Source organism: Bombina bombina, chromosome 4 (genome assembly GCF_027579735.1).
Source record: "Bombina bombina isolate aBomBom1 chromosome 4, aBomBom1.pri, whole genome shotgun sequence".
Lineage (NCBI taxonomy): Eukaryota > Metazoa > Chordata > Amphibia > Anura > Bombinatoridae > Bombina > Bombina bombina.
In genome coordinates, this window is record NC_069502.1 from 1,226,551,074 (window position 1) to 1,226,576,140 (window position 25,067).

General features: G+C 40.9%; 1 protein-coding gene across 2 annotated transcripts in view; it reads right to left on the reverse strand.

The window, feature by feature from the left end:
* The window catches only part of TJAP1 (tight junction associated protein 1), a 447,483-nt gene that overhangs the window by 229,440 nt on the left and 192,976 nt on the right, over nucleotides 1–25,067 (reverse strand). For both annotated transcript variants that reach the window (XM_053712761.1, XM_053712760.1), the window contains exon 8: nucleotides 9,964–9,992. In XM_053712761.1, the coding sequence (XP_053568736.1) occupies nucleotides 9,964–9,992 (29 nt within the window). The remainder of the gene's footprint in view (nucleotides 1–9,963; nucleotides 9,993–25,067) is intronic.

Here is a 25,067-nt window from a genome sequence, read left to right on the forward strand (position 1 = left end):
CTGTCCCTTTAAATTTAAACCGTAACTTTTCTACTTAGTCTGCAGAATGTGAAATTTTTTGAATAATAAAACAACACCTCTACAACTCAGCTTCTTTGCTCAGGTGCCTACCTGATCTGCTACACCTTGATAATTCCCTCTAGGTAAATGATCCAGAAACCAGCAGCAGATGAAGTGAGCCGTTCTCCGGTCCTAGAAACGCATGCTTTCAGAAAATCAAGCGTTTTTAGCCAGACCCTGAAATACTCTTCCTCCGCACTCGGAAGTGAAGTAAAAGTGGGGCGCAACACAGATTGCCGCCTCACATAGCTCCGCCCATCGTGGGCATTCCCAAACCAAAATCTCCCGGTCGGCATTTTGTGATAAAGTTTAACAGCCGGGAGAAGTGGAACCACTATAGCCTAAAAGTCTCCTTAGCCCTAGTGCCTGCAAAAAACGGCTGTCTTATCAATCCTCTCCAGTATACGAGAGTTTAAGTGTCCCTTCTTATATTAAGTGCCTTCACATTAAATTGGCCCCTTTGTCATTTATGTGTTTGAAACAAGTGCCCACTTTTTCTGAGTGTTTCTCCTTCCCAGAAATAATAAAGTCAGCACTTACCTCACAAATCTGCCCGACAGCAAGGCAGCTCACCAGGAGGTTTGAGAGGTCCTCTCCCTCACATAGCCCTGTGGAAAGAAAAAAAGACTGTGTAATTTAACTCACGCTTACAGTGTTAGGGCAGCATAAATTATATGGGAGGCGCAGTGAGAATTATGTCCCACAAGTTCCCATTGCTCTAAAGCCACCACTGCCCTACTGAAGAGACTGATGTGGACTACGGCTACACCCCAGAACAAAGCAGCACAATTTGTACTACTTAAAAAAAGTAAATTTATGCTTACCTGATAAATTAATTTCTTCTACGATACGACAAGTCCACGGATTTCATCCTTACTTGTAGGATATTAACCTCCTGCTAACAGGAAGTGGCAAAGAGCACCACAGCAGAGCTGTCTATATAGCTCCTCCCTTCCCTCCACCCCCAGTCATTCGACCAAAGGTTTAAGAAGAGAAAGGAAAAGCTAAAAGGTGCAGAGGTGACTGAAGTTATAAAAAATAAAATATAATCTAAATCTGTCTGAAAATGACAGGGAGAGCCGTGGACTCGTCGTATCATAGAAGAAATTAATTTATCAGGTAAGCAGAAAATTACTTTTCTTCTACAAGATACGACGAGTCCACGGATTTCATCCTTACTTGTGGGATACAATGCCAAAGCTACAGGACACGGATGAAACGGGAGGGACAAGACAGAGACCTAAACGGAAGGCACCACTGCTTGAAGAACTCTTCTCCCAAAAACAGCCTCAGAAGAAGCAAAAGTATCAAATTTGGAAAATTTGGAAAAAGTATGAAGAGACGACCAAGTCGCAGCCTTGCAAATCTGCTCAACAGAAGCATCGTTTTTAAAAGCCCATGTGGAAGCCACACCCCTAGTAGAATGAGCCGTTATTCTTTCAGGAGGCTGCTGTCCAGCAGTCTCATATGCCAGACGGATGATACTCCTCAGCCAAAAAGAAAGAGGTAGCCGTAGCTTTCTGTCCCCTACAATTTCCAGAATAAACAATGTATAATGAAGATGATTGACGGAAATCCTTAGTTGCCTGCAAGTAAAATGTCAAGGCACGGACCACGTCCAGGTTATGTAACAGACGCTCCTTCTTAGAAGAAGGATTAGGACACAAGGAAGGAACAACAATTTCCTGATTAATATTTTTATTTGAAACAACCTTAGGAAGGAATCCAGGTTTGGTATGCAAAACCACCTTATCAGAATGAAATATAAGATAAGGCAAATCACATTGTAACGCTGAAAGCTCAGAAACTCTACGAGCTGAAGAAATAGCAACCAAAAACAAAACTTTCCAAGATAATAATTTAATATCTATGGAATGCATGGGTTCAAACGGAACCCCTTGAAGAACTCTAAGAACTAAATTCAAACTCCAGGGAGGAGTAATTGGTCTAAATACAGGCTGAATTCTGGTTAGAGCCCGACAAAAAGACTGAACATCTGCCAAACGTTTGTGAAGCAAAATTGACAAAGCAGAAATCTGTCCCCTTTAAGGAACTCGCTGATAATCCTTTCTCCAATCCTTCTTGGAGAAAAGACAGAATCCTGGGAATCCTAACTTTACTCCATGAGTAACCCTTGGATTCACACCAAAAAGATATTTACGCCATATCTTATGATAGATCTTTCTAGTGACAAGCTTACGTGCCTGTATCAAAGTATCAATGACTGAATCTGAGACTCCCCGCTTAGATAAAGTCAAGCGCTCAATCTCCAAGCAGTCAGCTGCAGAGAAATTAGATTTGGATGTTGGAAAGGTCCTTGACTGAGAAGGTCCTGTCTCAAAGGAAGTTTCCACGGTGGCAGAGAGGACATGTCCACTAGATCTGAATACCAAGTCCTACGTGGTCACGCAGGCGCGATTAGAATTACCGAAGCTCTCTCCTGTTTGATCTGAGCAATCACGCGTGGAAGGAGAGGAAACTGTGGAAACACATAAGCTAGGCTGAACGACCAAGGCACTGCCAAGGCATCTATTAGTTTGGCCTGGGGATCCCTCGACCTGGATCCATATCTTGGAAGCTTGGCATTCTGACGAGATGCCATCAGATCCAATTTCCAGTCTGCCCCATCGGAGAATCAGTGAGGCAAACACCTCCGGGTGGAGTTCCCACTCCCCCGGATGAAAAGTCTGTCGACTTAGAAAATCCGCTTCCCAGTTCTCTACTCCTGGGATGTAGATTGCTGACAGATAACAAGAGTGGGCCTCCGCCCATCGAATTATCTTGGATACTTCTATCATCGCTAAGGAACTCCTCATTCCCCCCTGATGATTGATATAAGCTACAGTCGTGATATTGTCCGACTGGAATCTGATGAATTTGGCTGAAGCCAACTGAGGCCATGCCTGAAGCGCATTGAATATTGCTCTCAATTCCAGAATATTGATTGGAAGTAGAGACTCCACCTGAGTCCATACACCCTGAGCCTTCAGGGAATTCCAGAATGCACCCCAGCCCAGGAGGCTGGCATCCGTTGTCACTATCACCCACGAGGGTCTGCGGAAACACATCCCCTGCGACAGATGATCCAGTGACAACCACCAAAGAAGAGAGTCTCTGGTCTCTTGATCCAGATTTATCTGAGGAGATAAATTTGCATAGCCCCATTCCACTGCCTGAGCATGCACAGCTGCAGTGGTCTGAGATGAAAACGAGCAAACGGAATGATGTCCATTGCCGCTACCATTAATCCATTTACCTCCATACACTGAGCCACTGATGGCCGAGGAATGGACTGAAGGGCTCAGCAAGTATTTAGAACCTTTGATTTTTTGATCTCCGTCAGAAATATTTTCATGTCTACCGAATCTATCAGAATTCCCAAGAAGGGAACCCTTGTCTGTGGAACTAGTGAACTCTTTTCTAGATTCACCTTCCAACCGTGAGTTCTCAGAAAAGACAACACTGTGTCTGTATGAGATTTCGTCAGATGATAAGTCGACGCCTGAATTAAAATATTATCCAGATAAGGCGCCACTACTATGCCTGCGGTCTGAGAACCGCCAGAAGGGACCCTAGAACCTTTGTGAAGATCCTGGGTGCCGTGGCCAACCCGAAGGGAAGACCCACAAACTGAAAATGTTTGTTCAAGAAGGCAAACCTTAGGAACTGATGATGATCCTTGTGAATAGGGATATGAAGGTAAGCATCCTTCAAGTCCACGGTAGTCATATATTGACCCTCCTGGATCATTGGTAAGATTGTTCGTATAGTCTCCATCTTGAACTATGGGACTCGGAGAAACTTGTTTAGACACTTGAGATCTAAAATGGGCTTGAAAGTTCCCTCTTTTTTGGGAACCACGAAAAGATTTGAGTAAAACCCCTGTCCCTGTTCCAGTTTTGGAACGGGACGAATTACTCCCATGGTAGAAAGGTCTTTTACACAACGTAAGAACGCCTCTCTTTTTATCTGGTCTACAGACAATCGTGAAAGATGAAATCTCCCTCTTGGGAGAAAATCCTTGAATTCCAATTGATACTCGTGGGTCACAATTTCTAGTGCCCAGGGGTCCTGAACATCTCTTGCCCAAGCCTGGGCAAAGAAAGTCTGCCCCCTACTAGATCCGGTTCCGGATCGGGGGCCGCCCCTTCATGCTGTCTTTGTAGCAGTAGCGGGCTTCTTGGGTTGTTTACCCTTGTTCCAAGCCTGGTTGGGTCTCCAGACGGATTTGGACTGAGCAAAATTCCCTTCCTGCTTTGTGGAGGAAGAGGAAGCAGAGGGTACTCCTTTAAAATTTTGAAAGGAACGAAAATTATTTTGTCTACCCCTCATCTTAACAGACTTATCCTGAGGTAGGGCGTGACCTTTACCTCCAGTATTGTCAGAAATGATTTCCTTCAACTCAGGCCCGAATAGGGTCTTACCCTTGAAAGAAATAGCTAAGAGCTTAGATTTTGATGACACATCAGCAGACCATGATTTTAACTATAACGCTCTATGCGCTAAAATAGCAAATCCTGCATTTTTCGCCGCCAATTTAGCAATTTGAAAGGCGGCATCTGTAATAAAAGAATTAGCTAGCTTGAGAGCCTTAATTCAATCTAAAATGTCCTCTAAAGGGGTTTCAACCTTTAGAGATTCTTCTAGAGCATCAAACCAAAAAGCTGCTGCAGTAGTGACTGGGACAATGCAAGCTGTTGGTTGTAAAAGGAAACAATGATGAATAAATAATTTCTTTAGAAGACCCTCTAACTTTAAGCAAAAAAATAAGTTTTACTGATAAAATGACCCCTGCACCTCACCACAGCTCTGCTGTGGCGCCTACCTGCCCCCAGGGTACTGCAAAAAGACTCAACAATGATCCAGCGAACAGAACAGACGTTTAGGCCCCACCGGAGCAAATGCCTGCTGCCTTCTCAGTCAGAGTAAACTGCGTGTCTGAGCGTGTGAAATAGGCCCCGCCCATCATGGACGTCGTGCTAACAGTCTGAATAACCGCATGGGAAGCGGTCTGAAAACAAGCCATGTGGTCCCTTTATAAAATAATAAACTTGCAGCCCTCCTGACTTATATTATTAATAAACTATAAAATTTCAAGCTGCCTCTCCCAATGTCAAGCCCCATACAGTGTAAACGTCATATGTTAAGGCAATATGAATAAACATAGGTCTCTCAGTAACACCCTCAGTGTACAGGTCTACTGCTTACCCCTTCCCTTGCAGGGAAAAAATGTCAGCCAGCTCTGATATACCAAGTCTCCTCAGAATAAAAGACTGAACATACCTCAATGCTGCTTGTAGCATGACACCGTTCTCCACACTGAAGATTTCTCTTGCACTACCTTCAGAAGTTCTGTGGGAACCAACATGGACCTTAGTTACATCTGCTAAGATCATCAACCTCAGGGCAGAAATCTTCTTCTCATATCTCCCTGAGGAAAATAGTACTCACCGGTACCATTTAAAATAAAAAACTTCTTGATTGAAGAATCTAAAACTAACACCTCGCTTTACCTCTTCCTATTACTAACACAGGCAAAGAGAATGACTGGGGGTGGAGGGAAGGGAGGAGCTATATATACAGCTCTGCTGTGGTGCTCTTTGCCACTTCCTGTTAGCAGGAGGTTAAAGGGCCACTGTAAGTAAATATTTTCTATGCCTGTTACTAACTAACTACCCCAAATACGCTTTTTATCAATAGCATTTCATTAACATATCTCTACCGTATATCAGAAATCTTGTCTGCAAATTAAATTGTTTTCCAAACCCACTCCGTGGGTATCCTTTGCTCTGTACCAATCCGTTTACAATACCTAGGTTTCAAAATGGCGCTTTAAACACAAAGTTATTGGTTTAAGTATTTTGAACACTCAGTGCTGAAAATAGTGGGCAGGATAACGTGACATCATCAGCGAATAAAATATATAACTTTTAGAACGTCATGAAACTTCGTTTTGGAGAAAATATAGGTCAGTAGGTTTTGATTAATGTTTATTAACTTTAATATGTTAGTTGTTTAGCTTAAAAATTATAACAGAAAGTAATCCTTTAATATCCCACAAGTAAGGATGAAATCCGTGGACTCGTCATATCTTGTAGAAGAAATAATAAACTCTTGCTCGAAGAATCTTTTCTAGCACCTAACTTTGCCACTTCCTTGCTCTAACATAGGAAAAGAGAATGACTGGGGTGGGAGGGAAGGGAGGTTATATTTAACAGCTTTGCTGTGGTGCTCTTTGCTGCCTCCTGCTGGGCAGGAGTGATATTCCCAATAGTAATTAGATGATCCCTGGACGCATTGTGTCAATAGAAAGAAAATAAATGTATGTTACACACACACACAGACAGTACATACATTTATGTTACACAGACAGTACACACATTTATGTTACACACACACAGACCACATGTTACACACACACACAGAACACATTTATGTTACACATACATACACACACTACTGTCATGAACCAAGCCTCCAGACTAAAAAGAAAAAGAAAAGGTCTGGGGGGCATTCTGCTAAGAAGGGCTGTGTGGGGATTTGAACCTGTGGCTCTGTGGTTGCTATTTCTGTTTGCTTACATGTTGAGCCACAGCCAGTTCTAGAAATAGCAAGGAACTTAAAAGATCTGATAAATAATTATTTGCCTTACTTGTTGTTACACCTGTGCAACACACAGGTGTTCTCAATTCTGGAATTAATCAGAACCAACCCTGTGCAAAACCTCCCTATTTAAGGATGGCTTTTAGTCTGCATTAGTGTCTTCACATTGGATCTGTTTTGTCAAGTCAGAACCTGTTTCCTGTACTTCTTTGGAGAAAGATTTCACCTTTGCACCTGTTTACAAGGTATTACCAGGAGAAAGCCTTTACCTTTAAACCTGTTACCAATCTACAAGTTTGTTTCCTGCTTTATGCAATTCCTGCACTCAGCTATTGCCAGGAGAAAGACTTCACATTTGCACCTGTTTACAAGGTATTACCAGGAGAAAGCCTTTACCTTTAAACCTGTTACCAATCTACAAGTTTGTTTCCTGCTTTATGCAATTCCTGCACTCAGCTATTGCCAGGAGAAAGACTTCACATTTGCACCTGTTTACAAGGTATTACCAGGAGAAAGCCTTTACCTTTAAACCTGTTACCAATCTACAAGTTTGTTTCCTGCTTTATGCAATTCCTGCACTCAGCTATTGCCAGGAGAAAGACTTCACATTTGCACCTGTTTACAAGGTATTACCAGGAGAAAGCCTTTACCTTTAAACCTGTTACCAATCTACAAGTTTGTTTCCTGCTTTATGCAATTCCTGCACTCAGCTATTGCCAGGAGAAAGACTTTACCTTTACACCTGTTACCAGTTCACAAGCCTGTTTCCTGCCTTGTGCAATTCCTGCACTCAGCTATTGCCAGGAGAAAGACTTTACCTTTACACCTGTTACCAGTTCACAAGCCTGTTTCCTGCCTTGTGCAATTCCTGCACTCAGCTATTGCCAGGAGAAAGACTTTACCTTTACACCTGTTACCAGTTCACAAGCCTGTTTCCTGCCTTGTGCAATTCCTGCACTCAGCAATTACCAGGAGAAAGACTTTACCTTTAAACCTGTTACCAGTTTACAAGTTGTTTTCTGCCTTGTGCAAATCTTACATTTCAGTTATTACCATGAGAAAGACTTTCCTTTTTGAATCTGCATCTCTGCTTACTTTGTTTGTTTATTTTCACTCCTGCCGTATGTGGTCTTAACATACCTGAGTAGCATATTTAAAGATTCTGCAAGTATTTGCTTAATCAAAGTATTTTGTTGTTTAAATAAATTTATCATTTTCAATCAGTATGGCTTCTACTAATCTTCCTTTAAAGCAACTGTTCCAGACAATGAGGCTCTCACATGATATCCTGAGACAGAACATGACAAGTACACACATTTATGTTACACACACACACAGAACACATTAATGTTACACATACACAGACAGAACACACATTTTATGTTACACACATAGAATACACATTTTATGTTATACACCCACAGACAGTACACACAGTTATGTTACACACACGCAAAGACAGTACACACATTTTATGTTACACACACACGCAGACAGTACACACATTTTATGTCACACACACACAGACAGTACACACATTTTATGTTACACACACACACAGAGACAGTACACTCATTTTATGCTACACACACGCAGACAGTACACACATTTTATGTTACACACACACGCAGACAGTACACACATTTTATGTTACACACACACAGACAGTACACACATTTTATGTTACACACACACACACAGACAGTACAATCATTTTATGTTACACAGACAGTACACACATTTTATGTTACACAGACACAGACAGTACACACATTTATGTTACACACACACACACAGAACACACATTTTATGTTACACAGAACACACATTTTATGTTACACACACACACACACACATAGAGAACACACATTTTATGTTACACACACACACACACACACACAGAACACACATTTTATGTTACACACACACACAGACAGTACACGCATTTTATGTTACACACACACAGACAGTACACACATTTTATGTTACATACACACACACTTAGACAGTACACACATTTTATGTTACATACACACACACACACACACACAACACACATTTTATGTTACACACACACAGACAGTACACGCATTTTATGTTACACACACACACACGCAGACAGTACACACATTTTATGTTACATACACACACAGACAGTACACACATTTTATGTTACATACACACATTTTATGTTACATACACACACACTTACATAGACAGTACACACATTTTATGTTACACACACAGACAGTACACACATTTTATGTTACACACATACAGTACACACATTTTATGTTACACAGAACACACATTTTAAGTTACACACACACACACAGAACACACATTTTATGTTACACACACACACACAGAACACACATTTTATGTTACACACACACACAGACAGTACACACATTTTATGCTACACACACACAGACAGTACACACATTTTATGTTACATACACACACACAGAACACACATTTTATGTTACACACACACACAGACAGTACACGCATTTTATGTTACACACACACACACACGCAGACAGTACACACATTTTATGTTACATACACACACAGACAGTACACACATTTTATGTTACATACACACACAGACTGTACACACATTTTATGTTACATACACACACACTTACACAGACAGTACACACATTTTATGTTACATACACACACAGACAGTACACACATTTTATGTTACATACACACACAGACTGTACACACATTTTATGTTACATACACACACACTTACACAGACAGTACACACATTTTATGTTACACACAGACAGTACACACATTTTATGTTACACACATACACAGACAGTACACACATTTTATGTTACACACATACAGTACACACATTTTATGTTACACACATACAGTACACACATTTTATGTTACACACACACACAGACAGTACACACATTTTATGTTACACACACAGACAGTACACACATTTTATGTTACACACATACACAGACAGTACACACATTTATGTTACACAATACACACAGAACACACATTTTATGTTACACACACACAGACAGTACACACATTTTATGTTACACACACACACACAGAACACACATTTTATGTTACATACACACACACACAGAACACACATTTTATGTTACATACACACACACACAGAACACACATTTTATGTTACACACACACACACACACACACAGTACACACATTTTATGTTACACACACAGTACACACATTTATGTTATATACACATACAGAAAGTACACACATTTATTTTACACACACACACAAACTTACTGGATCCTTTCAGCATCTGTCAGAGAATCCTGTGGAAATAAGCAACATAGAAGTCAGTTAGTGGTTGGATAGTCTGGTTATTACTGACAGTAATCCTACTGTACATTAGTCATTACGTGTGCATAACACTGCCCTGTGTCTTCAAATCTATACCACAAGTGTTAGTCAGGGCCTACATTACAATTAAGGTTGAAACCTCAGCAATGTTTTCCTGGACACTTAATAAATTATACATGCTGCAGGGATGAGGAACCTTGGCTCTCCAGATGTTTCAGAACTACATTTCCCATGATGCTCAACTGGACTTCAGAGTGCCTAAGCATCATGGGTAATGTAGTTCGGAAACATCTCGAGTGCCAAGGTTCCCCATCCTTGCTGTAGGGTGTTCAGGTAGGAACATAAATTTCAACCCTGGAAAGCACAGAAATAGTGACACTGAACAGCACTATTCATGTTCCTCCCAGCACACCCTGCAGCTTGTATAACGCATAAGTGTCCAGGAAAATAAAGCCAAGGTGGCAACCCTAATTACAATTCCCATATTTTAAGAATAAGCCACAAGCATATATGGTACCATTTATCAGTATCTGCTGTGTATCTCTTTAAAGGGACATGAAATACTAATTTAATAGTTTTATTATACAGGTAGATTATGCAATTTCTAATTTATCTAAATTTGTTTTGTTCTCTTTGTATCCTATCATAAAAATGATACCCAGGTAGGCTGAGGAGATGCTGATTGGTGGAGGCACATATATGCCTCATGTTATTGGCTCACTCAATGCGATCAACTAGCTCCCAGTAGAACATCACTGCTTCTTCAACAAAGGATACAAAGAGCATGACGCAAATTAGATAATAGAAGGAAATTGGAAAGTTATTCAAAATTGTATTCTCTATCTAAATCATAAAGGAATCATTTGGGGTTCTGTGTCCTTTTAAGCTACAGACTCCAATATGGGCTCTGCTATTGAAAAAAAATGATAAATGTATTTATTTCTTGACACGGGGAGTCCAGGGATCATCATCAATTACTGTTGAGAATATCACTCCTGGCCAGCAGGAGGCGGCAAAGAGCACCCCAGCAAAGCTGTTAAAGTGAAAGTAAATCCTAGCGTTTTACAAACGCTAGGATTTACTATTGAAACAAATAAAGGGCACTTTCATTCATTAGGTACAAGATACTTCATGTAGAAAGCTCCTTTATTTGTTTCAACTGATCGTCGCTCTTAGCTCCTACAGCAGCCCATAGCTAAAAAATATTTTGGCTAAGAGGTGACGTTTGTGCGGGAAATACGGACTGGCGCCCATGGGACGGCTATTGGCTAAGAGGTGAAAACGTCACCTCTTAGCCAAAAATATTTTTAGCCATGCGCTGCTGTAGGAGCTAAGAGTGGTGACCAGTTGAATCAAATAAAGGAGCTTTCTACATGAAGTATCTTATACCTAATGAATGAAAGTGCCCTTTGTTTGTTTCAATAGTAAATCCTAGCGTTTGTACAACGCTAGGATTTACTATTACTTTAAGTATCACTTCCCTACCCATAAACCCCAGTCATTCGACCGAAGGAAAGGAGAAAAATAAATAACACAAGGTGCAGAGGTGTCTGAGGTTTATATACCAAAAAACTGTCTGAAAAACAGGGCAGGCCGTGGACTCACAGTGTCAAGAAATAAATAAATTTATCAGGTAAGTATAAATTTTGTTTTCTTTCTAATGACGCGGTGAGTCCAAGGATCATCATCAATTACTGTTGGGAATCAATACCCAAGCTAGAGGACACAGATGATAAGGAAGGGACAAGACAGGTAACCTAAACAGAAGGAACCACAAAACCTTTCTCCCAAAAGAAGCCTCATCAGAAGCAAAAGAATCAATCTTATAAAATTTAGAAAAAATATGCAAAGGACCAAACTGCAGCCTTGCAAATTTGTTCTACAGAGCTTCATGTTTGAAAGCCAAGGAAGAAGAAACAGCCCTTGTGAATGAGCCGTGATTCTCTCAGGAGGCTGATGTCCAGCCGTTTCATAGGCCAAACGAATAATACTCTTCAGTCAGAACGAAAGAGAAGGAGCCGTAGCTTTCTGACCCTAGCGTTCCCCAGAGAAACAGACAAACAAAGCAGAAGACTAGCGGAAGTCCTTAGTCGCCTGCAAGTAGAATTTCAGGTTGGGAGCAAACGCTCCTTATGAGAAGGAGGATTAGGACACAAAGAAGGCACAACAATTTCCTGATTAATATTCCTATCTGAAACAACTTTTAGGAAGCAAACATAACTTAGTACGCAAAACTACCTTATCAGAATGGAAGATAAGATAAGGGGAATCATACTGCAACGCCTAGAGTTCAGAGACTCTCCTAGCAGAAGAAAAGGCAACAAGAAACAAAACCTTCCAAGATAACGTCTTAATATCTAAGGAATGCATAGGCTCAAACGGAGCCTGTTGCAAAACTTTAAGAACAAGGTTAAGACTCCAAGGTGGAGCAACTGATTTAAACACAGGCTTGATTCTTACCATGGCCTGACAAAAAGATTGGACATCCGGCATGTCCGCCAGATGCTTGTTCAGAAATCTGACCCCTGAGGGTACTGACCGAAAACCCCTTCTCCAGGCCTTCCTGGAGAAAAGACAAATTTCTAGGAATCCTGACCCTACTCCAAGAGAACCCTTGGATTCACACCAATAAGACATTTATGCCATATCTTATGGTAAATCTTTCTAGTAACTGTCATGCAAGCCTGAAACATGGCCTAAAAGACCGAGTCATAAAAACGACACTTAGACCAACTAAGCAATCAATCTCCAAGCAGTCAGCTTTAGAGAAAACGAAAATAGAATGAAGGAAGGGACCCTGATTCAGAAGGTCCTTCCTCAGATGCAGTCTCCAAGGAGGGAGAGGCGACCATTCCACTAGGTCTGCACACCAGATCCTGCAAACACGCAGGGGCTATTAGAATCACTGACTCTCTCTCCTGTTTGATACAAATAATGACTCGTGAAAGGAGAGAAAACAGAGGAAATAGGTATGCAAGACTGATTCCCAGAAAAAAACGCCAGAACATTTATCAAGGCGGTATGTGAATCACCTTGACCATGAACCTACTCTCATAAGCTTGGCTTTCTGTCGAAACGCCCTCAGAAGCCAACTCCAGAACCCCCCATTTTAGGGTTTACCTAGAAAACACTTCCAGGCGGAGAGTCGACTCCCCGGGGGGAATTATGTCTGTTCAGAAGTCCAATTGCTCACCCCTAAAAAGAGGAAAAGAACAGCAATTGTGAGGTGCCGCCCACTAAACAAATCAAATCACCTCCTACAAGGTTAAGGAACTCCGAGTTCCCTCTGGTAGATTATGTAAGTCATAGAGGCGAAATTGCCAATTTAATGACAATTGAGGCCAAGTCAACAGAACAATGTAACTCGCCCTTAAAGGGACATGAAACCCCCCAAAAATATTTCATGATTCAGATAGAGAATACAATTTTAAACAACTTTCTAATTTACTTCTATTATCTAATCTGTTTTATTCTCTTGGTATCATTTGTTGAAGGAGCAGTCGTGCACTACTGGTTTCTAACTTAACACATGGGTGAGCCAAATCAGTTTATATATGCAGCCACTAATCAACAGCTAGAACCTAGGTTCTCTGCTGCACATGAACTTCCCTAGATAAACATTTCAGCAAAGGATAACAAGAGGAAGAAGCAAATTAAATAATAGAAGTAAATTGGAATGTTGTTTGAAATTGTATTCTCTATCTGAATCATGAAAATTTTTGGGTTTCATGTCCCTTTAACTATAAACGCAGACACTTCAGAGATTAATAATCCCCATGCCACAAGCAAGTTCCAGACTGGTTCCCAGCCCAGAAGGTAGGCGCCCGCTGCCACATTACTTAGGAATCTCTCCAGACGCACACGCTCTAAGGCAAGAACTCATGAAAAACCAGTATTGAAGGGAGTCTCTTATCTACTGATCTAGATCTATCCACTGAGACAGATCCGGAATTTCTCCATTTTAGAGAAAATAGTAAAGGGAATGATGTCCATGGCAACCATCAGACCAATTCCCTCCCAACCATCTGGTTACAAAAAGACTAAGCTATCAACCGGACCACCAGAGCTTGCTGATGGCCGGACAGAAGACTGCAGGGAGAACAAAAAGAAAAATCCTTGATTATCTGTTCCCTGTTAGAGATCCTCTTCTAGATAGAGAATCTATGAAGGTCCCCAAATAAATCACCCTTGCAGATGGAACAAAGGAACTCGTCTCCAGAATCCTTTCCCAACCATGGGAAAGAAGCCTGGACAAGGTCTCTTGAAAGAGAGTTTGCTTGAAGGAAGGATGATACCTGAATCATATATGATCCAGAATCCCCCTTGCATATTCTGAGACCTACAAGTCCTTCTAGGATGACGAAACTCAAAAACTTGAGAAGATCCCGATCATGGGAACAAAAAAAAAACATTATTCAGGTCTATGTTCGATATGAACAGGCCCTTCTTGAACCAAAGGAGAATGATACTACTTTGAAGGTCAGAACCTGAGCCTGAGAGAACTTGAGGAAATACCTAAATTTCGTTCCCAGAGTGGAACAATCAATCCTAGAGATGAAGATCTTGAACCCAGTTCAAGGAAGGCTTCTCATCAAACGTGGATTGTAGATACTCTAGAAGGAGAAATCTGCCCATGGGAGGAAATTTTAGATTGAACTAAAATTAGTTGGATACCAAGACCTGACAGACCCTGCAGAAAAAGGAAAATAACAACTTTCTGTTAGTCTGGTAGAAAAAGAAAACCCTTTTTTCCCCGAAATCAGAGGATAATTCTGCCAGACCAACTCCAACAAGGTCTCATTTTTTAAAAGAAAAAACTAGAAGTTTGGAATTGGAGAAAACGTAAAACATTAGAAGCTGCAACTGCAGAGCTATAAACCTAGGCTGGACCACTAAGCCACTGGTAGGTTTCTCCGCTGACCAATAAATTAGACACAATGCTTTAAAAGATATGCTGCTTTGTTAAAAAATTGAGAGAAGGACACAAAGGCTAATGACTGGGTTTCGAGCTCTAAACCATGAGCCTTCAAGCCAAGCTTGCTAACCACTAGCCCATTACAGCCATCAGCGGGCTAGCACAGCAAGTCTAAGATGACAAAGCATTGCTCTAAAAGAACAATTAAACCCCGTAAGGAGCTAGCTACCATCCATAGGGGTCGAGGCTCTCTGGCCCCAGAAGAAAAGTTTCTACGAAATGCACAATGCATCTAAATGGAGTCAGCGACAGGAAAATCTTTCAAAGGATGGGATACAGGGGAAAAGGTATCCCCTCCTATTCCTGTGGAATCTCCATAGCACGTCTAGAAAACACTTCCCCTTAGGAAGGAAAATTATAGAAACTAATAAAGTTAACAAAACTTCCAAGGGTTGACAATGACAGGAGTATTGGTGTCGTCCAGGCAGCTAAAACCTCCTTTAACAGTACACGAGGTGTGCAAGCGTACATCTGAAGTAGTCCACTCCAGCATCAGATGAAGGAATTATACTGTCCGAATCTGAGATTCACCATCAGGAACCACCGGCGGATCCTCCTCACCAGCCTAGGAGAGGGGGCGATCCGAGTAACAAAAAGAGCAGAAACCTTACTGTCTGAAAATGTAAATGTCCTCTTGCATTTTCCCTCTATGTAAGGAAAAGCAGACAAAGCTGCAGATACCCAAAAGATACCTGAACCACAAGTCTGTAAGCAAATACACTCCTCCAGAAGATTTAGAGGAACCGCAGGGCACTGCATGTGACACCATTGAGGCATGGGACAATTAAGGAGAGAGCTGTGGCATTGCCTAAACAGCCTCATCCTGGGAGACATAATGGCTGAAAATAAACATTTAACTTTAATTCTCCAAAAGAGTAACTAAAAAGTAAAATAAACTATTCCGAATCACAAAGGAAAACAAAACATGTATACAGGAACAAGCCACAGTTCCAAAATTATGCAAAATATCCCCAAGTCACTATACGTACCCTAATCTGCATTAGGCCAAAATGCCAAATTCAGAATATTACCACTAAACTACAGAGGCAATAAATTAAATACATTATGCTTACCTGATCATTTTCTTTTCTTCTGACAGGAAGAGTCCACAGCTGCATTCATTACTTTTGGGAAATACAGAACCTGGCCACTAGGAGGAGGCAAAGACACCCCAGCCAAAGGCTTAAATACCTCCCCCACTTCCCTCATCCCCCAGTAATTCTGCCGTGGGAACAAGGAACAGTAGGAGAAATATCAGGGTGAAAAAAGGTGCCAGAAGAACAAAAAATTACTGCGCCTTAAAGATAAAAACACAGGCGGCAGCTGTGGACATTCCCATCAGAAGAAAAGAAAATGATCAGGTAAGCATAATGTTTTTCTTCTTAAACGGGAAGAGTCCACAGCTGCATTCATTACTTTTGGGAAAACAATACCCAAGCTAGAGGACAATGAATGCAAACAACAGGTGGGTACAAAAGGCTGCCCCTTCAAAAGGCACCACAGCCTGAAATCACCCAACACCCTATAAAAATATAGACGAAACTGGTGAAAACCCGAAGCCCAGGTAGCTGCACATTAGTTACACCGCCAGCAAAGCCGAACTAGAGACCACTCAGTCCCAGAGTCCGTCAAGCCCAAACAGCCTCAGAGGAGTCAGCCCCGCGGGTCACGACTCCCAAGAAGGTACCCAGCCAAAAGACAAGGACCGCTATCTACCTCCAAAAAGGAGAACAAATTTCCAGAAAAAATCCAAAGGATCTTTCCACACGGCTCAACAAGCATAGAACCACCCAAGGTTGTCTTACGATAGTAGCCCCCAGGTAGACTAACTCCCTAGAAACACAAGGACCGAATAAAAAAAGAGATCCATACACAGGGAAACACGTCCCAAAGGACTCGAGGGACACCATCATATCCCTGATCCGGACACATACCCTAAGGTACTCCAGAAAAACAACTGTTAACCTTCCAAAAGCTCACAGCCCTCCAAAGACCGGGCTCCATGAGCGTCCCCTCCCAGTACCAGACACCAGTAGAAAAAGGGAAGGACATCAAAAGTCCTCCCACCAAAGGGGAGAACCAATTCTGGAAGAAAAATGGTCAACCCTACATAGGTAACCGATCCCCGAGCTTCCCTATAGTGCAGAATTATATAACATCAGCTTAGCGCCATCTATCTCCCTGAAAGGATTTCAGTGAAAAATTGCTACGAAAGTTACTTTTACAGTACGCCGCTCCTGGCTCTACTTAGTGGGTCTGTTTTTTTTCCCCCTAAGTTCATTGGGCATGCTGTCTATTCACATCCAGCCCGATCGCTCCATTAAACTCAATGTAGCTCGCTCCTGCTACCAGACCAGAGTGGGAGCGAGTTACATTGAGTTTAATGGCGTGATCGGGCTGTCTGTGAATAGACAGCGTGCCCCATGCGCTTAGGGAAAACAAACAGACCCGCTCAGTAGAGCCAGGAGCGGCGTACTGTAAAAGCAACTTTCGTAGTAATTTGTCACTGAAATCCTTTCAGGTATAAAGATGGCGCTAAGCTGATGTCATATAATTCTGCACTATGTGCAGAATTATATAACATTATTTGTGGGTTTACTGGCCCTTTAAACACCGAAGACAAGAGTCCCAGACCTCTGGAAGAGAAAGGAAGGGTCAACGAGGAACAAATCCCCCAGATAGACATCTGACCGCTACTACAAACGGCATTCTACCGTGATTCAGATAGGCATTGTGCACGGGTACGAGACCCCCTACACTGCTGTCTTTCCCAAAAGGAACACTTCCCAAGGGAAGAGGGCCCTCAGACCCCCAACATCTATATTTCAGAATCCAACATTCAGCAGGAGCCCCAACAGGGATCATACCCTCAGCCTCCCGCTGCAGGAACGGAAGGACCAGACACTACATCGCATCCCCCTTTCCAGGATTCTGAAAACGCAAAAAGGGAAAAACCCTTACAAGGTAGAAAAAACAGGACCCACAGGTCGCCATATAAAGCTGGGTTAGGCAAGGATAATTGTAGGATTTGCCTGATGAAAAGTACATAACCATAGCTGGAAATGAGCTCTTGACCTACAGTTTCCAAGGAAAACATAATTTATGTAAGAACTTACCTGATAAATTCATTTCTTTCATATTAGCAAGAGTCCATGAGCTAGTGACGTATGGGATATACATTCCTACCAGGAGGGGCAAAGTTTCCCAAACCTCAAAATGCCTATAAATACACCCCTCACCACACCCACAAATCAGTTTAACGAATAGCCAAGAAGTGGGGAAATAAGAAAAAAGTGCGAAAGCATAAAAAATAAGGAATTGGAATAATTGTGCTTTATACAAAAAAATCATAACCACCACAAAAAAAGGGTGGGCCTCATGGACTCTTGCTAATATGAAAGAAATGAATTTATCAGGTAAGTTCTTACATAAATTATGTTTTCTTTCATGTAATTAGCAAGAGTCCATGAGCTAGTGACGTATGGGATAATGACTACCCAAGATGTGGATCTTTCCACGCAAGAGTCACTAGAGAGGGAGGGATAAAATAAAGACAGCCAATTCCTGCTGAAAATAATCCACACCCAAAATAAAGTTTAAATGAAACCATAAGCAGAAGATTCAAACTGAAACAGCTGCCTGAAGTACTTTTCTACCAAAAACTGCTTCAGAAGAAGAAAACACATCAAAATGGTAGAATTGAGTAAAAGTATGCAAAGAAGACCAAGTTGCTGCTTTGCAAATCTGATCAACCGAAGCTTCATTCCTAAACGCCCAGGAAGTAGAAACTGACCTAGTCGAATGAGCTGTAATCCTCTGAGGCAGAGTTTTACCCGACTCAACATAGGCATGATGAATTAAAGATTTCAACCAAGATGCCAAAGAAATGGCAGAAGCTTTCTGGCCTTTTCTAGAACCGGAAAAGATGACAAATAGACTAGAAGTCTTTCGGAAATTCTTAGTAGCTTCAACATAATATTTCAAAGCTCTAACAACATCCAAAGAATGCAATGATTTCTCCTTAGAATTCTTAGGATTAGGGCATAATGAAGGAACTACAATTTCTCTACTAATGTTGTTGGAATTCACAACCTTAGGTAAAAAATCAAAAGAAGTTCGCAACACTGCCTTATCCTGATGAAAAATCAGAAAAGGAGACTCACAAGAAAGAGCAGACAATTCAGAGACTCTTCTGGCAGAAGTGATGGCCAAAAGGAACAAAACTTTCCAAGAAAGTAATTTAATGTCCAATGAATGCATAGGTTCAAACGGAGGAGAACCCCAGAAGAGCCCCCAGAACCAAATTCAAACTCCAAGGAGGAGAAATTGACTTAATGACAGGTTTTATACGAACCAAGGCTTGTACAAAACAATGAATATCAGGAAGATTAGCAATCTTTCTGTGAAAAAGAACAGAAAGAGCAGAGATTTGACCTTTCAAGGAACTTGCGGACAAACCTTTATCTAAACCATCCTGAAGAAACTGTAAAATTCTCGGAATTCTAAAAGAATGCCAGGAAAAATGATGAGAAAGACACCAAGAAATATAAGTCTTCCAGACTCTATAATGTATCTCTCTAGATACAGATTTACGAGCCTGTAACATAGTATTAATCACAGAGTCAGAGAAACCTCTTTGACCAAGAATCAAGCGTTCAATCTCCATACCTTTAAATTTAAGGATTTGAGATCCTGATGGAAAAAAGGACCTTGCGACAGAAGGTCTGGTCTTAACGGAAGAGTCCACGGTTGGCAAGAGGCCATCCGGACAAGATCCGCATACCAAAACCTGTGAGGCCATGCTGGAGCTGAGATAATCCGCTTCCCAATTGTCTATTCCTGGAATATGAACCGCAGAGATTAGACAGGAGCTGGATTCCGCCCAAACCAGAATTCAAGATACTTCTTTCATAGCGAGAGGACTGTGAGTCCCTCCTTGATGATTGATGTATGCCACAGTTGTGACATTGTCTGTCTGAAAACAAATGAACGATTCTCTCTTCAGAAGAGGCCAAGACTGAAGAGCTCTGAAAATTGCACGGAGTTCCAAAATATTGATCGGTAATCTCACCTCCTGAGATTCCCAAACCCCTTGTGCTGTCAGAGACCCCCACACAGCTCCCCAACCTGTAAGACTTGCATCTGTTGAAATTACAGTCCAGGTCGGAAGAACAAAAGAAGCCCCCTGAACTAAACGATGGTGATCTGTCCACCACGTCAGAGAGTGTCGTACAATCGGTTTTAAAGATATTAATTGAGATATCTTTGTGTAATCCCTGCACCATTGGTTCAGCATACAGAGCTGAAGAGGTCGCATGTGAAAACGAGCAAAGGGGATCACGTCCGATGCAGCAGTCATAAGACCTAGAATTTCCATGCATAAGGCTACCGAAGGTAATGATTGTGACTGAAGGTTTCGACAAGCTGAAATCAATTTTAGACGTCTCTTGTCTGTCAAAGACAGAGTTATGGACACTGAATCTATCTGGAAACCCAAAAAGGTTACCCTTGTCTGAGGAATCAATGAACTTTTTAGTGAATTGATCCTCCAACCATGATTTTGAAGAAACAACAAAAGTCGATTCGTATGAGATTCTGCTAAATGTGAAGACTGAGCAAGTACCAAGATATCGTCCAAATAAGGAAATACCACAATACCCTGTTCTCTGATTACAGATAGAAGGGCACCGAGAACTTTTGTAAAAATTATTGGAGCTGTTGCTAGGCCAAACGGCAGAGCCACAAACTGGTAATGCTTGTCTAGGAAAGAGAATCTCAGAAACTGATAGTGCGCTGGATGAATCGGAATATGCAGATATGCATCCTGTAAATCTATTGTAGACATATAATACCCTTGTTGAACAAAAGGCAGGATAGTCCTTACAGTTACCATTTTGAATGTTGGTATCCTTACATAACGATTCAATATTTTTAGATCCAGAACTGGTCTGAAGGAATTCTCCTTCTTTGGTACAATGAAGAGATTCGAATAAAACCCCAGCCCCTGTTCCAGAACTGGAACTGGCATAATTACTCCAGCCAACTCTAGATCTGAAACACATTTCAGAAATGCTTGAGCTTTCGCTGGGTTTACTGGGACACGGGAAAGAAAGAATCTCTTTGCAGGAGGTCTTATCTTGAAACCAATTCTGTACCCTTCTGAAACAATGTTCTGAATCCAAAGATTGTGAACAGAATTGATCCAAATTTCTTTGAAAAAACGTAATCTGCCCCCTACCAGCTGAGCTGGAATGAGGGCCGCACCTTCATGTGGACTTAGAAGCTGGCTTTGCTTTTCTAGAAGGCTTGGATTTATTCCAGACTGGAGATGGTTTCCAAACTGAAACTGCTCCTGAGGATGAAGGATCAGGCTTTTGTTCTTTGTTGAAACGAAAGGAACGAAAACGATTATTAGCCCTGTTTTTACCCTTAGATTTTTTATCCTGTGGTAAAAAAGTTCCTTTCCCACCAGTAACAGTTGAGATAATAGAATCCAACTGAGAACCAAATAATTTATTACCCTGGAAAGAAAGGGAAAGTAGAGTCGATTTAGAAGACATATCAGCATTCCAAGTTTTAAGCCATAAAGCTCTTCTAGCTAAAATAGCTAGAGACATAAACCTGACATCAACTCTGATAATATCAAAAATGGCATCACAGATAAAATTATTAGCATGTTGAAGAAGAAGAATAATGTTATGAGAATCATGATCTGTTACTTGTTGCGCTAAAGTTTTCAACCAAAAAGTTGAAGCTGCAGCAACATCCGCCAAAGATATAGCAGGTCTAAGAAGATTACCTGAACACAAATAAGCTTTTCTTAGAAAGGATTCACTTTTCCTATCTAAAGGATCCTTAAAGGAAGTACCATCTGCCGTAGGAATAGTAGTACGTTTAGCAAGGGTAGAGATAGCCCCATCAACTTTAGGGATTTTGTCCCAAAACTCTAATCTGTCAGACGGCACAGGATATAATTGCTTAAAACGTTTAGAAGGAGTAAATGAATTACCCAATTTATTCCATTTCCTGGAAATTACTTCAGAAATAGCACCAGGAACAGGAAAAACTTCTGGAATAACTACAGGAGATTTAAAGACCTTATCTAAACGTTTAGATTTAGTATCAAGAGGACCAGAATCCTCAATTTCTAATGCAATTAGGACTTCTTTAAGTAAAGAACGAATAAATTCCATTTTAAATAAATATGAAGATTTATCAGCATCAACCACTGAAACAGAATCCTCTGAACCAGAAGAATCATTAGAATCAGAATGATGATGTTCATTTAAAAATTCATCTGGATAAAGAGAAGTTTTAAAAGACTTTTTATGTTTACTAGAAGGAGGAATAACAGACATAGCCTTCTTAATAGATTCAGAAACAAAATCTCTTATGTTATCAGGAACACTCTGAACATTAGATGTTGATGGAACTGCAACAGGTAATGGTATTTTACTAAAGGAAATATTTTCTGCATTAACAAGTTTGTCATGACATTTAATACAAACAACAGCTGGAGGAACAGCTACCAAAAGTTTACAGCAGATACACTTAGCTTTGGTAGTTCCAGCACCAGGCAGCGATTTTCCTGAAGTATCTTCTGGCTCAGATGCAACATGAGACATCTTGCAATATGTAAGAGAAAAAACAACATATAAAGCAAAATTGATCAAATTCCTTAAATGACAGTTTCAGGAATGGGAAAAAATGCCAAAGAACAAGCTTTTAGCAACCAGAAGCAATGAAAAATGAGACTTAAATAATGTGGAGACAAAAGCGACGCCCATATTTTTTTAGCGCCAAATAAGACGCCCACATTATTTGGCGCCAAAAATGACACCACATCCGGAACGCCAACATTTTTGGCGCAAAAGAACGTCAAAAATGACGCAACTTCCGGCGACACGTATGACGCCGGAAACAGAAAAGATTTTTTGCGCCAAAAAAGTCTGCGCCAAGAATGACGCAATAAAATGAAGCATTTTCAGCCCCCGCGAGCCTAACAGCCCACAGGGAAAAAACATAATTTATGTAAGAACTTACCTGATAAATTCATTTCTTTCATATTAGCAAGAGTCCATGAGCTAGTGACGTATGGGATATACATTCCTACCAGGAGGGGCAAAGTTTCCCAAACCTCAAAATGCCTATAAATACACCCCTCACCACACCCACAATTCAGTTTAACGAATAGCCAAGAAGTGGGGTGATAAAAAAGTGCGAAAGCATATAAAATAAGGAATTGGAATAATTGTGCTTTATACAAAATCATAACCACCACAAAAAAAGGGCGGGCCTCATGGACTCTTGCTAATATGAAAGAAATGAATTTATCAGGTAAGTTCTTACATAAATTATGTTTTCTTTCATGTAATTAGCAAGAGTCCATGAGCTAGTGACGTATGGGATAATGACTACCCAAGAAGTGGATCTTTCCACACAAGAGTCACTAGAGAGGGAGGGATAAAATAAAGACAGCCAATTCCTGCTGAAAATAATCCACACCCAAAATAAAGTTTAACGAAAAACATAAGCAGAAGATTCAAACTGAAACCGCTGCCTGAAGTACTTTTCTACCAAAAACTGCTTCAGAAGAAGAAAATACATCAAAATGGTAGAATTTAGTAAAAGTATGCAAAGAGGACCAAGTTGCTGCTTTGCAGATCTGGTCAACCGAAGCTTCATTCCTAAACGCCCAGGAAGTAGAAACTGACCTAGTAGAATGAGCTGTAATTCTCTGAGGCGGAGTTTTACCCGACTCAACATAGGCAAGATGAATTAAAGATTTCAACCAAGATGCCAAAGAAATGGCAGAAGCTTTCTGGCCTTTTCTAGAACCGGAAAAGATAACAAATAGACTAGAAGTCTTACGAAAAGATTTCGTAGCTTCAACATAATATTTCAAAGCTCTAACAACATCCAAAGAATGCAACGATTTCTCCTTAGAATTCTTAGGATTAGGACATAATGAAGGAACCACAATTTCTCTACTAATGTTGTTGGAATTCACAACTTTAGGTAAAAATTCAAAAGAAGTTCGCAACACAGCCTTATCCTGATGAAAAATCAGAAAAGGAGACTCACAAGAAAGAGCAGATAATTCAGAAACTCTTCTGGCAGAAGAGATGGCCAAAAGGAACAAAACTTTCCAAGAAAGTAATTTAATGTCCAATGAATGCATAGGTTCAAACGGATGAGCTTGAAGAGCTCCCAGAACCAAATTCAAACTCCAAGGAGGAGAAATTGACTTAATGACAGGTTTTATACGAACCAAAGCTTGTACAAAACAATGAATATCAGGAAGAATAGCAATCTTTCTGTGAAAAAGAACAGAAAGAGCAGAGATTTGTCCTTTCAAAGAACTTGCGGACAAACCCTTATCTAAACCATCCTGAAGGAACTGTAAAATTCTCGGTATTCTAAAAGAATGCCAGGAAAAATGATGAGAAAGACACCAAGAAATATAAGTCTTCCAGACTCTATAATATATCTCTCGAGATACAGATTTACGAGCCTGTAACATAGTATTAATCACAGAGTCAGAGAAACATCTTTGACCAAGAATCAAGCGTTCAATCTCCATACCTTTAAATTTAAGGATTTCAGATCCTGATGGAAAAAAGGACCTTGTGACAGAAGGTCTGGTCTTAACGGAAGAGTCCACGGTTGGCAAGAGGCCATCCGGACAAGATCCGCATACCAAAACCTGTGAGACCATGCCGGAGCTACCAGCAGAACAAACGAGCATTCCTTCAGAATCTTGGAGATTACTCTTGGAAGAAGAACTGGAGGCGGAAAGATATAGGCAGGATGATACTTCCAAGGAAGTGATAATGCATCCACTGCCTCCGCCTGAGGATCCCGGGATCTGGACAGATACCTGGGAAGTTTCTTGTTTAGATGGGACGCCATCAGATCTATTTCTGGAAGTTCCCACATTTGAACAATCTGAAGAAATACATCTGGGTGAAGAGACCATTCGCCCGGATGCAACGTTTGGCGACTGAGATAATCCGCTTCCCAATTGTCTATACCTGGGATATGAACCGCAGAGATTAGACAGGAGCTGGAT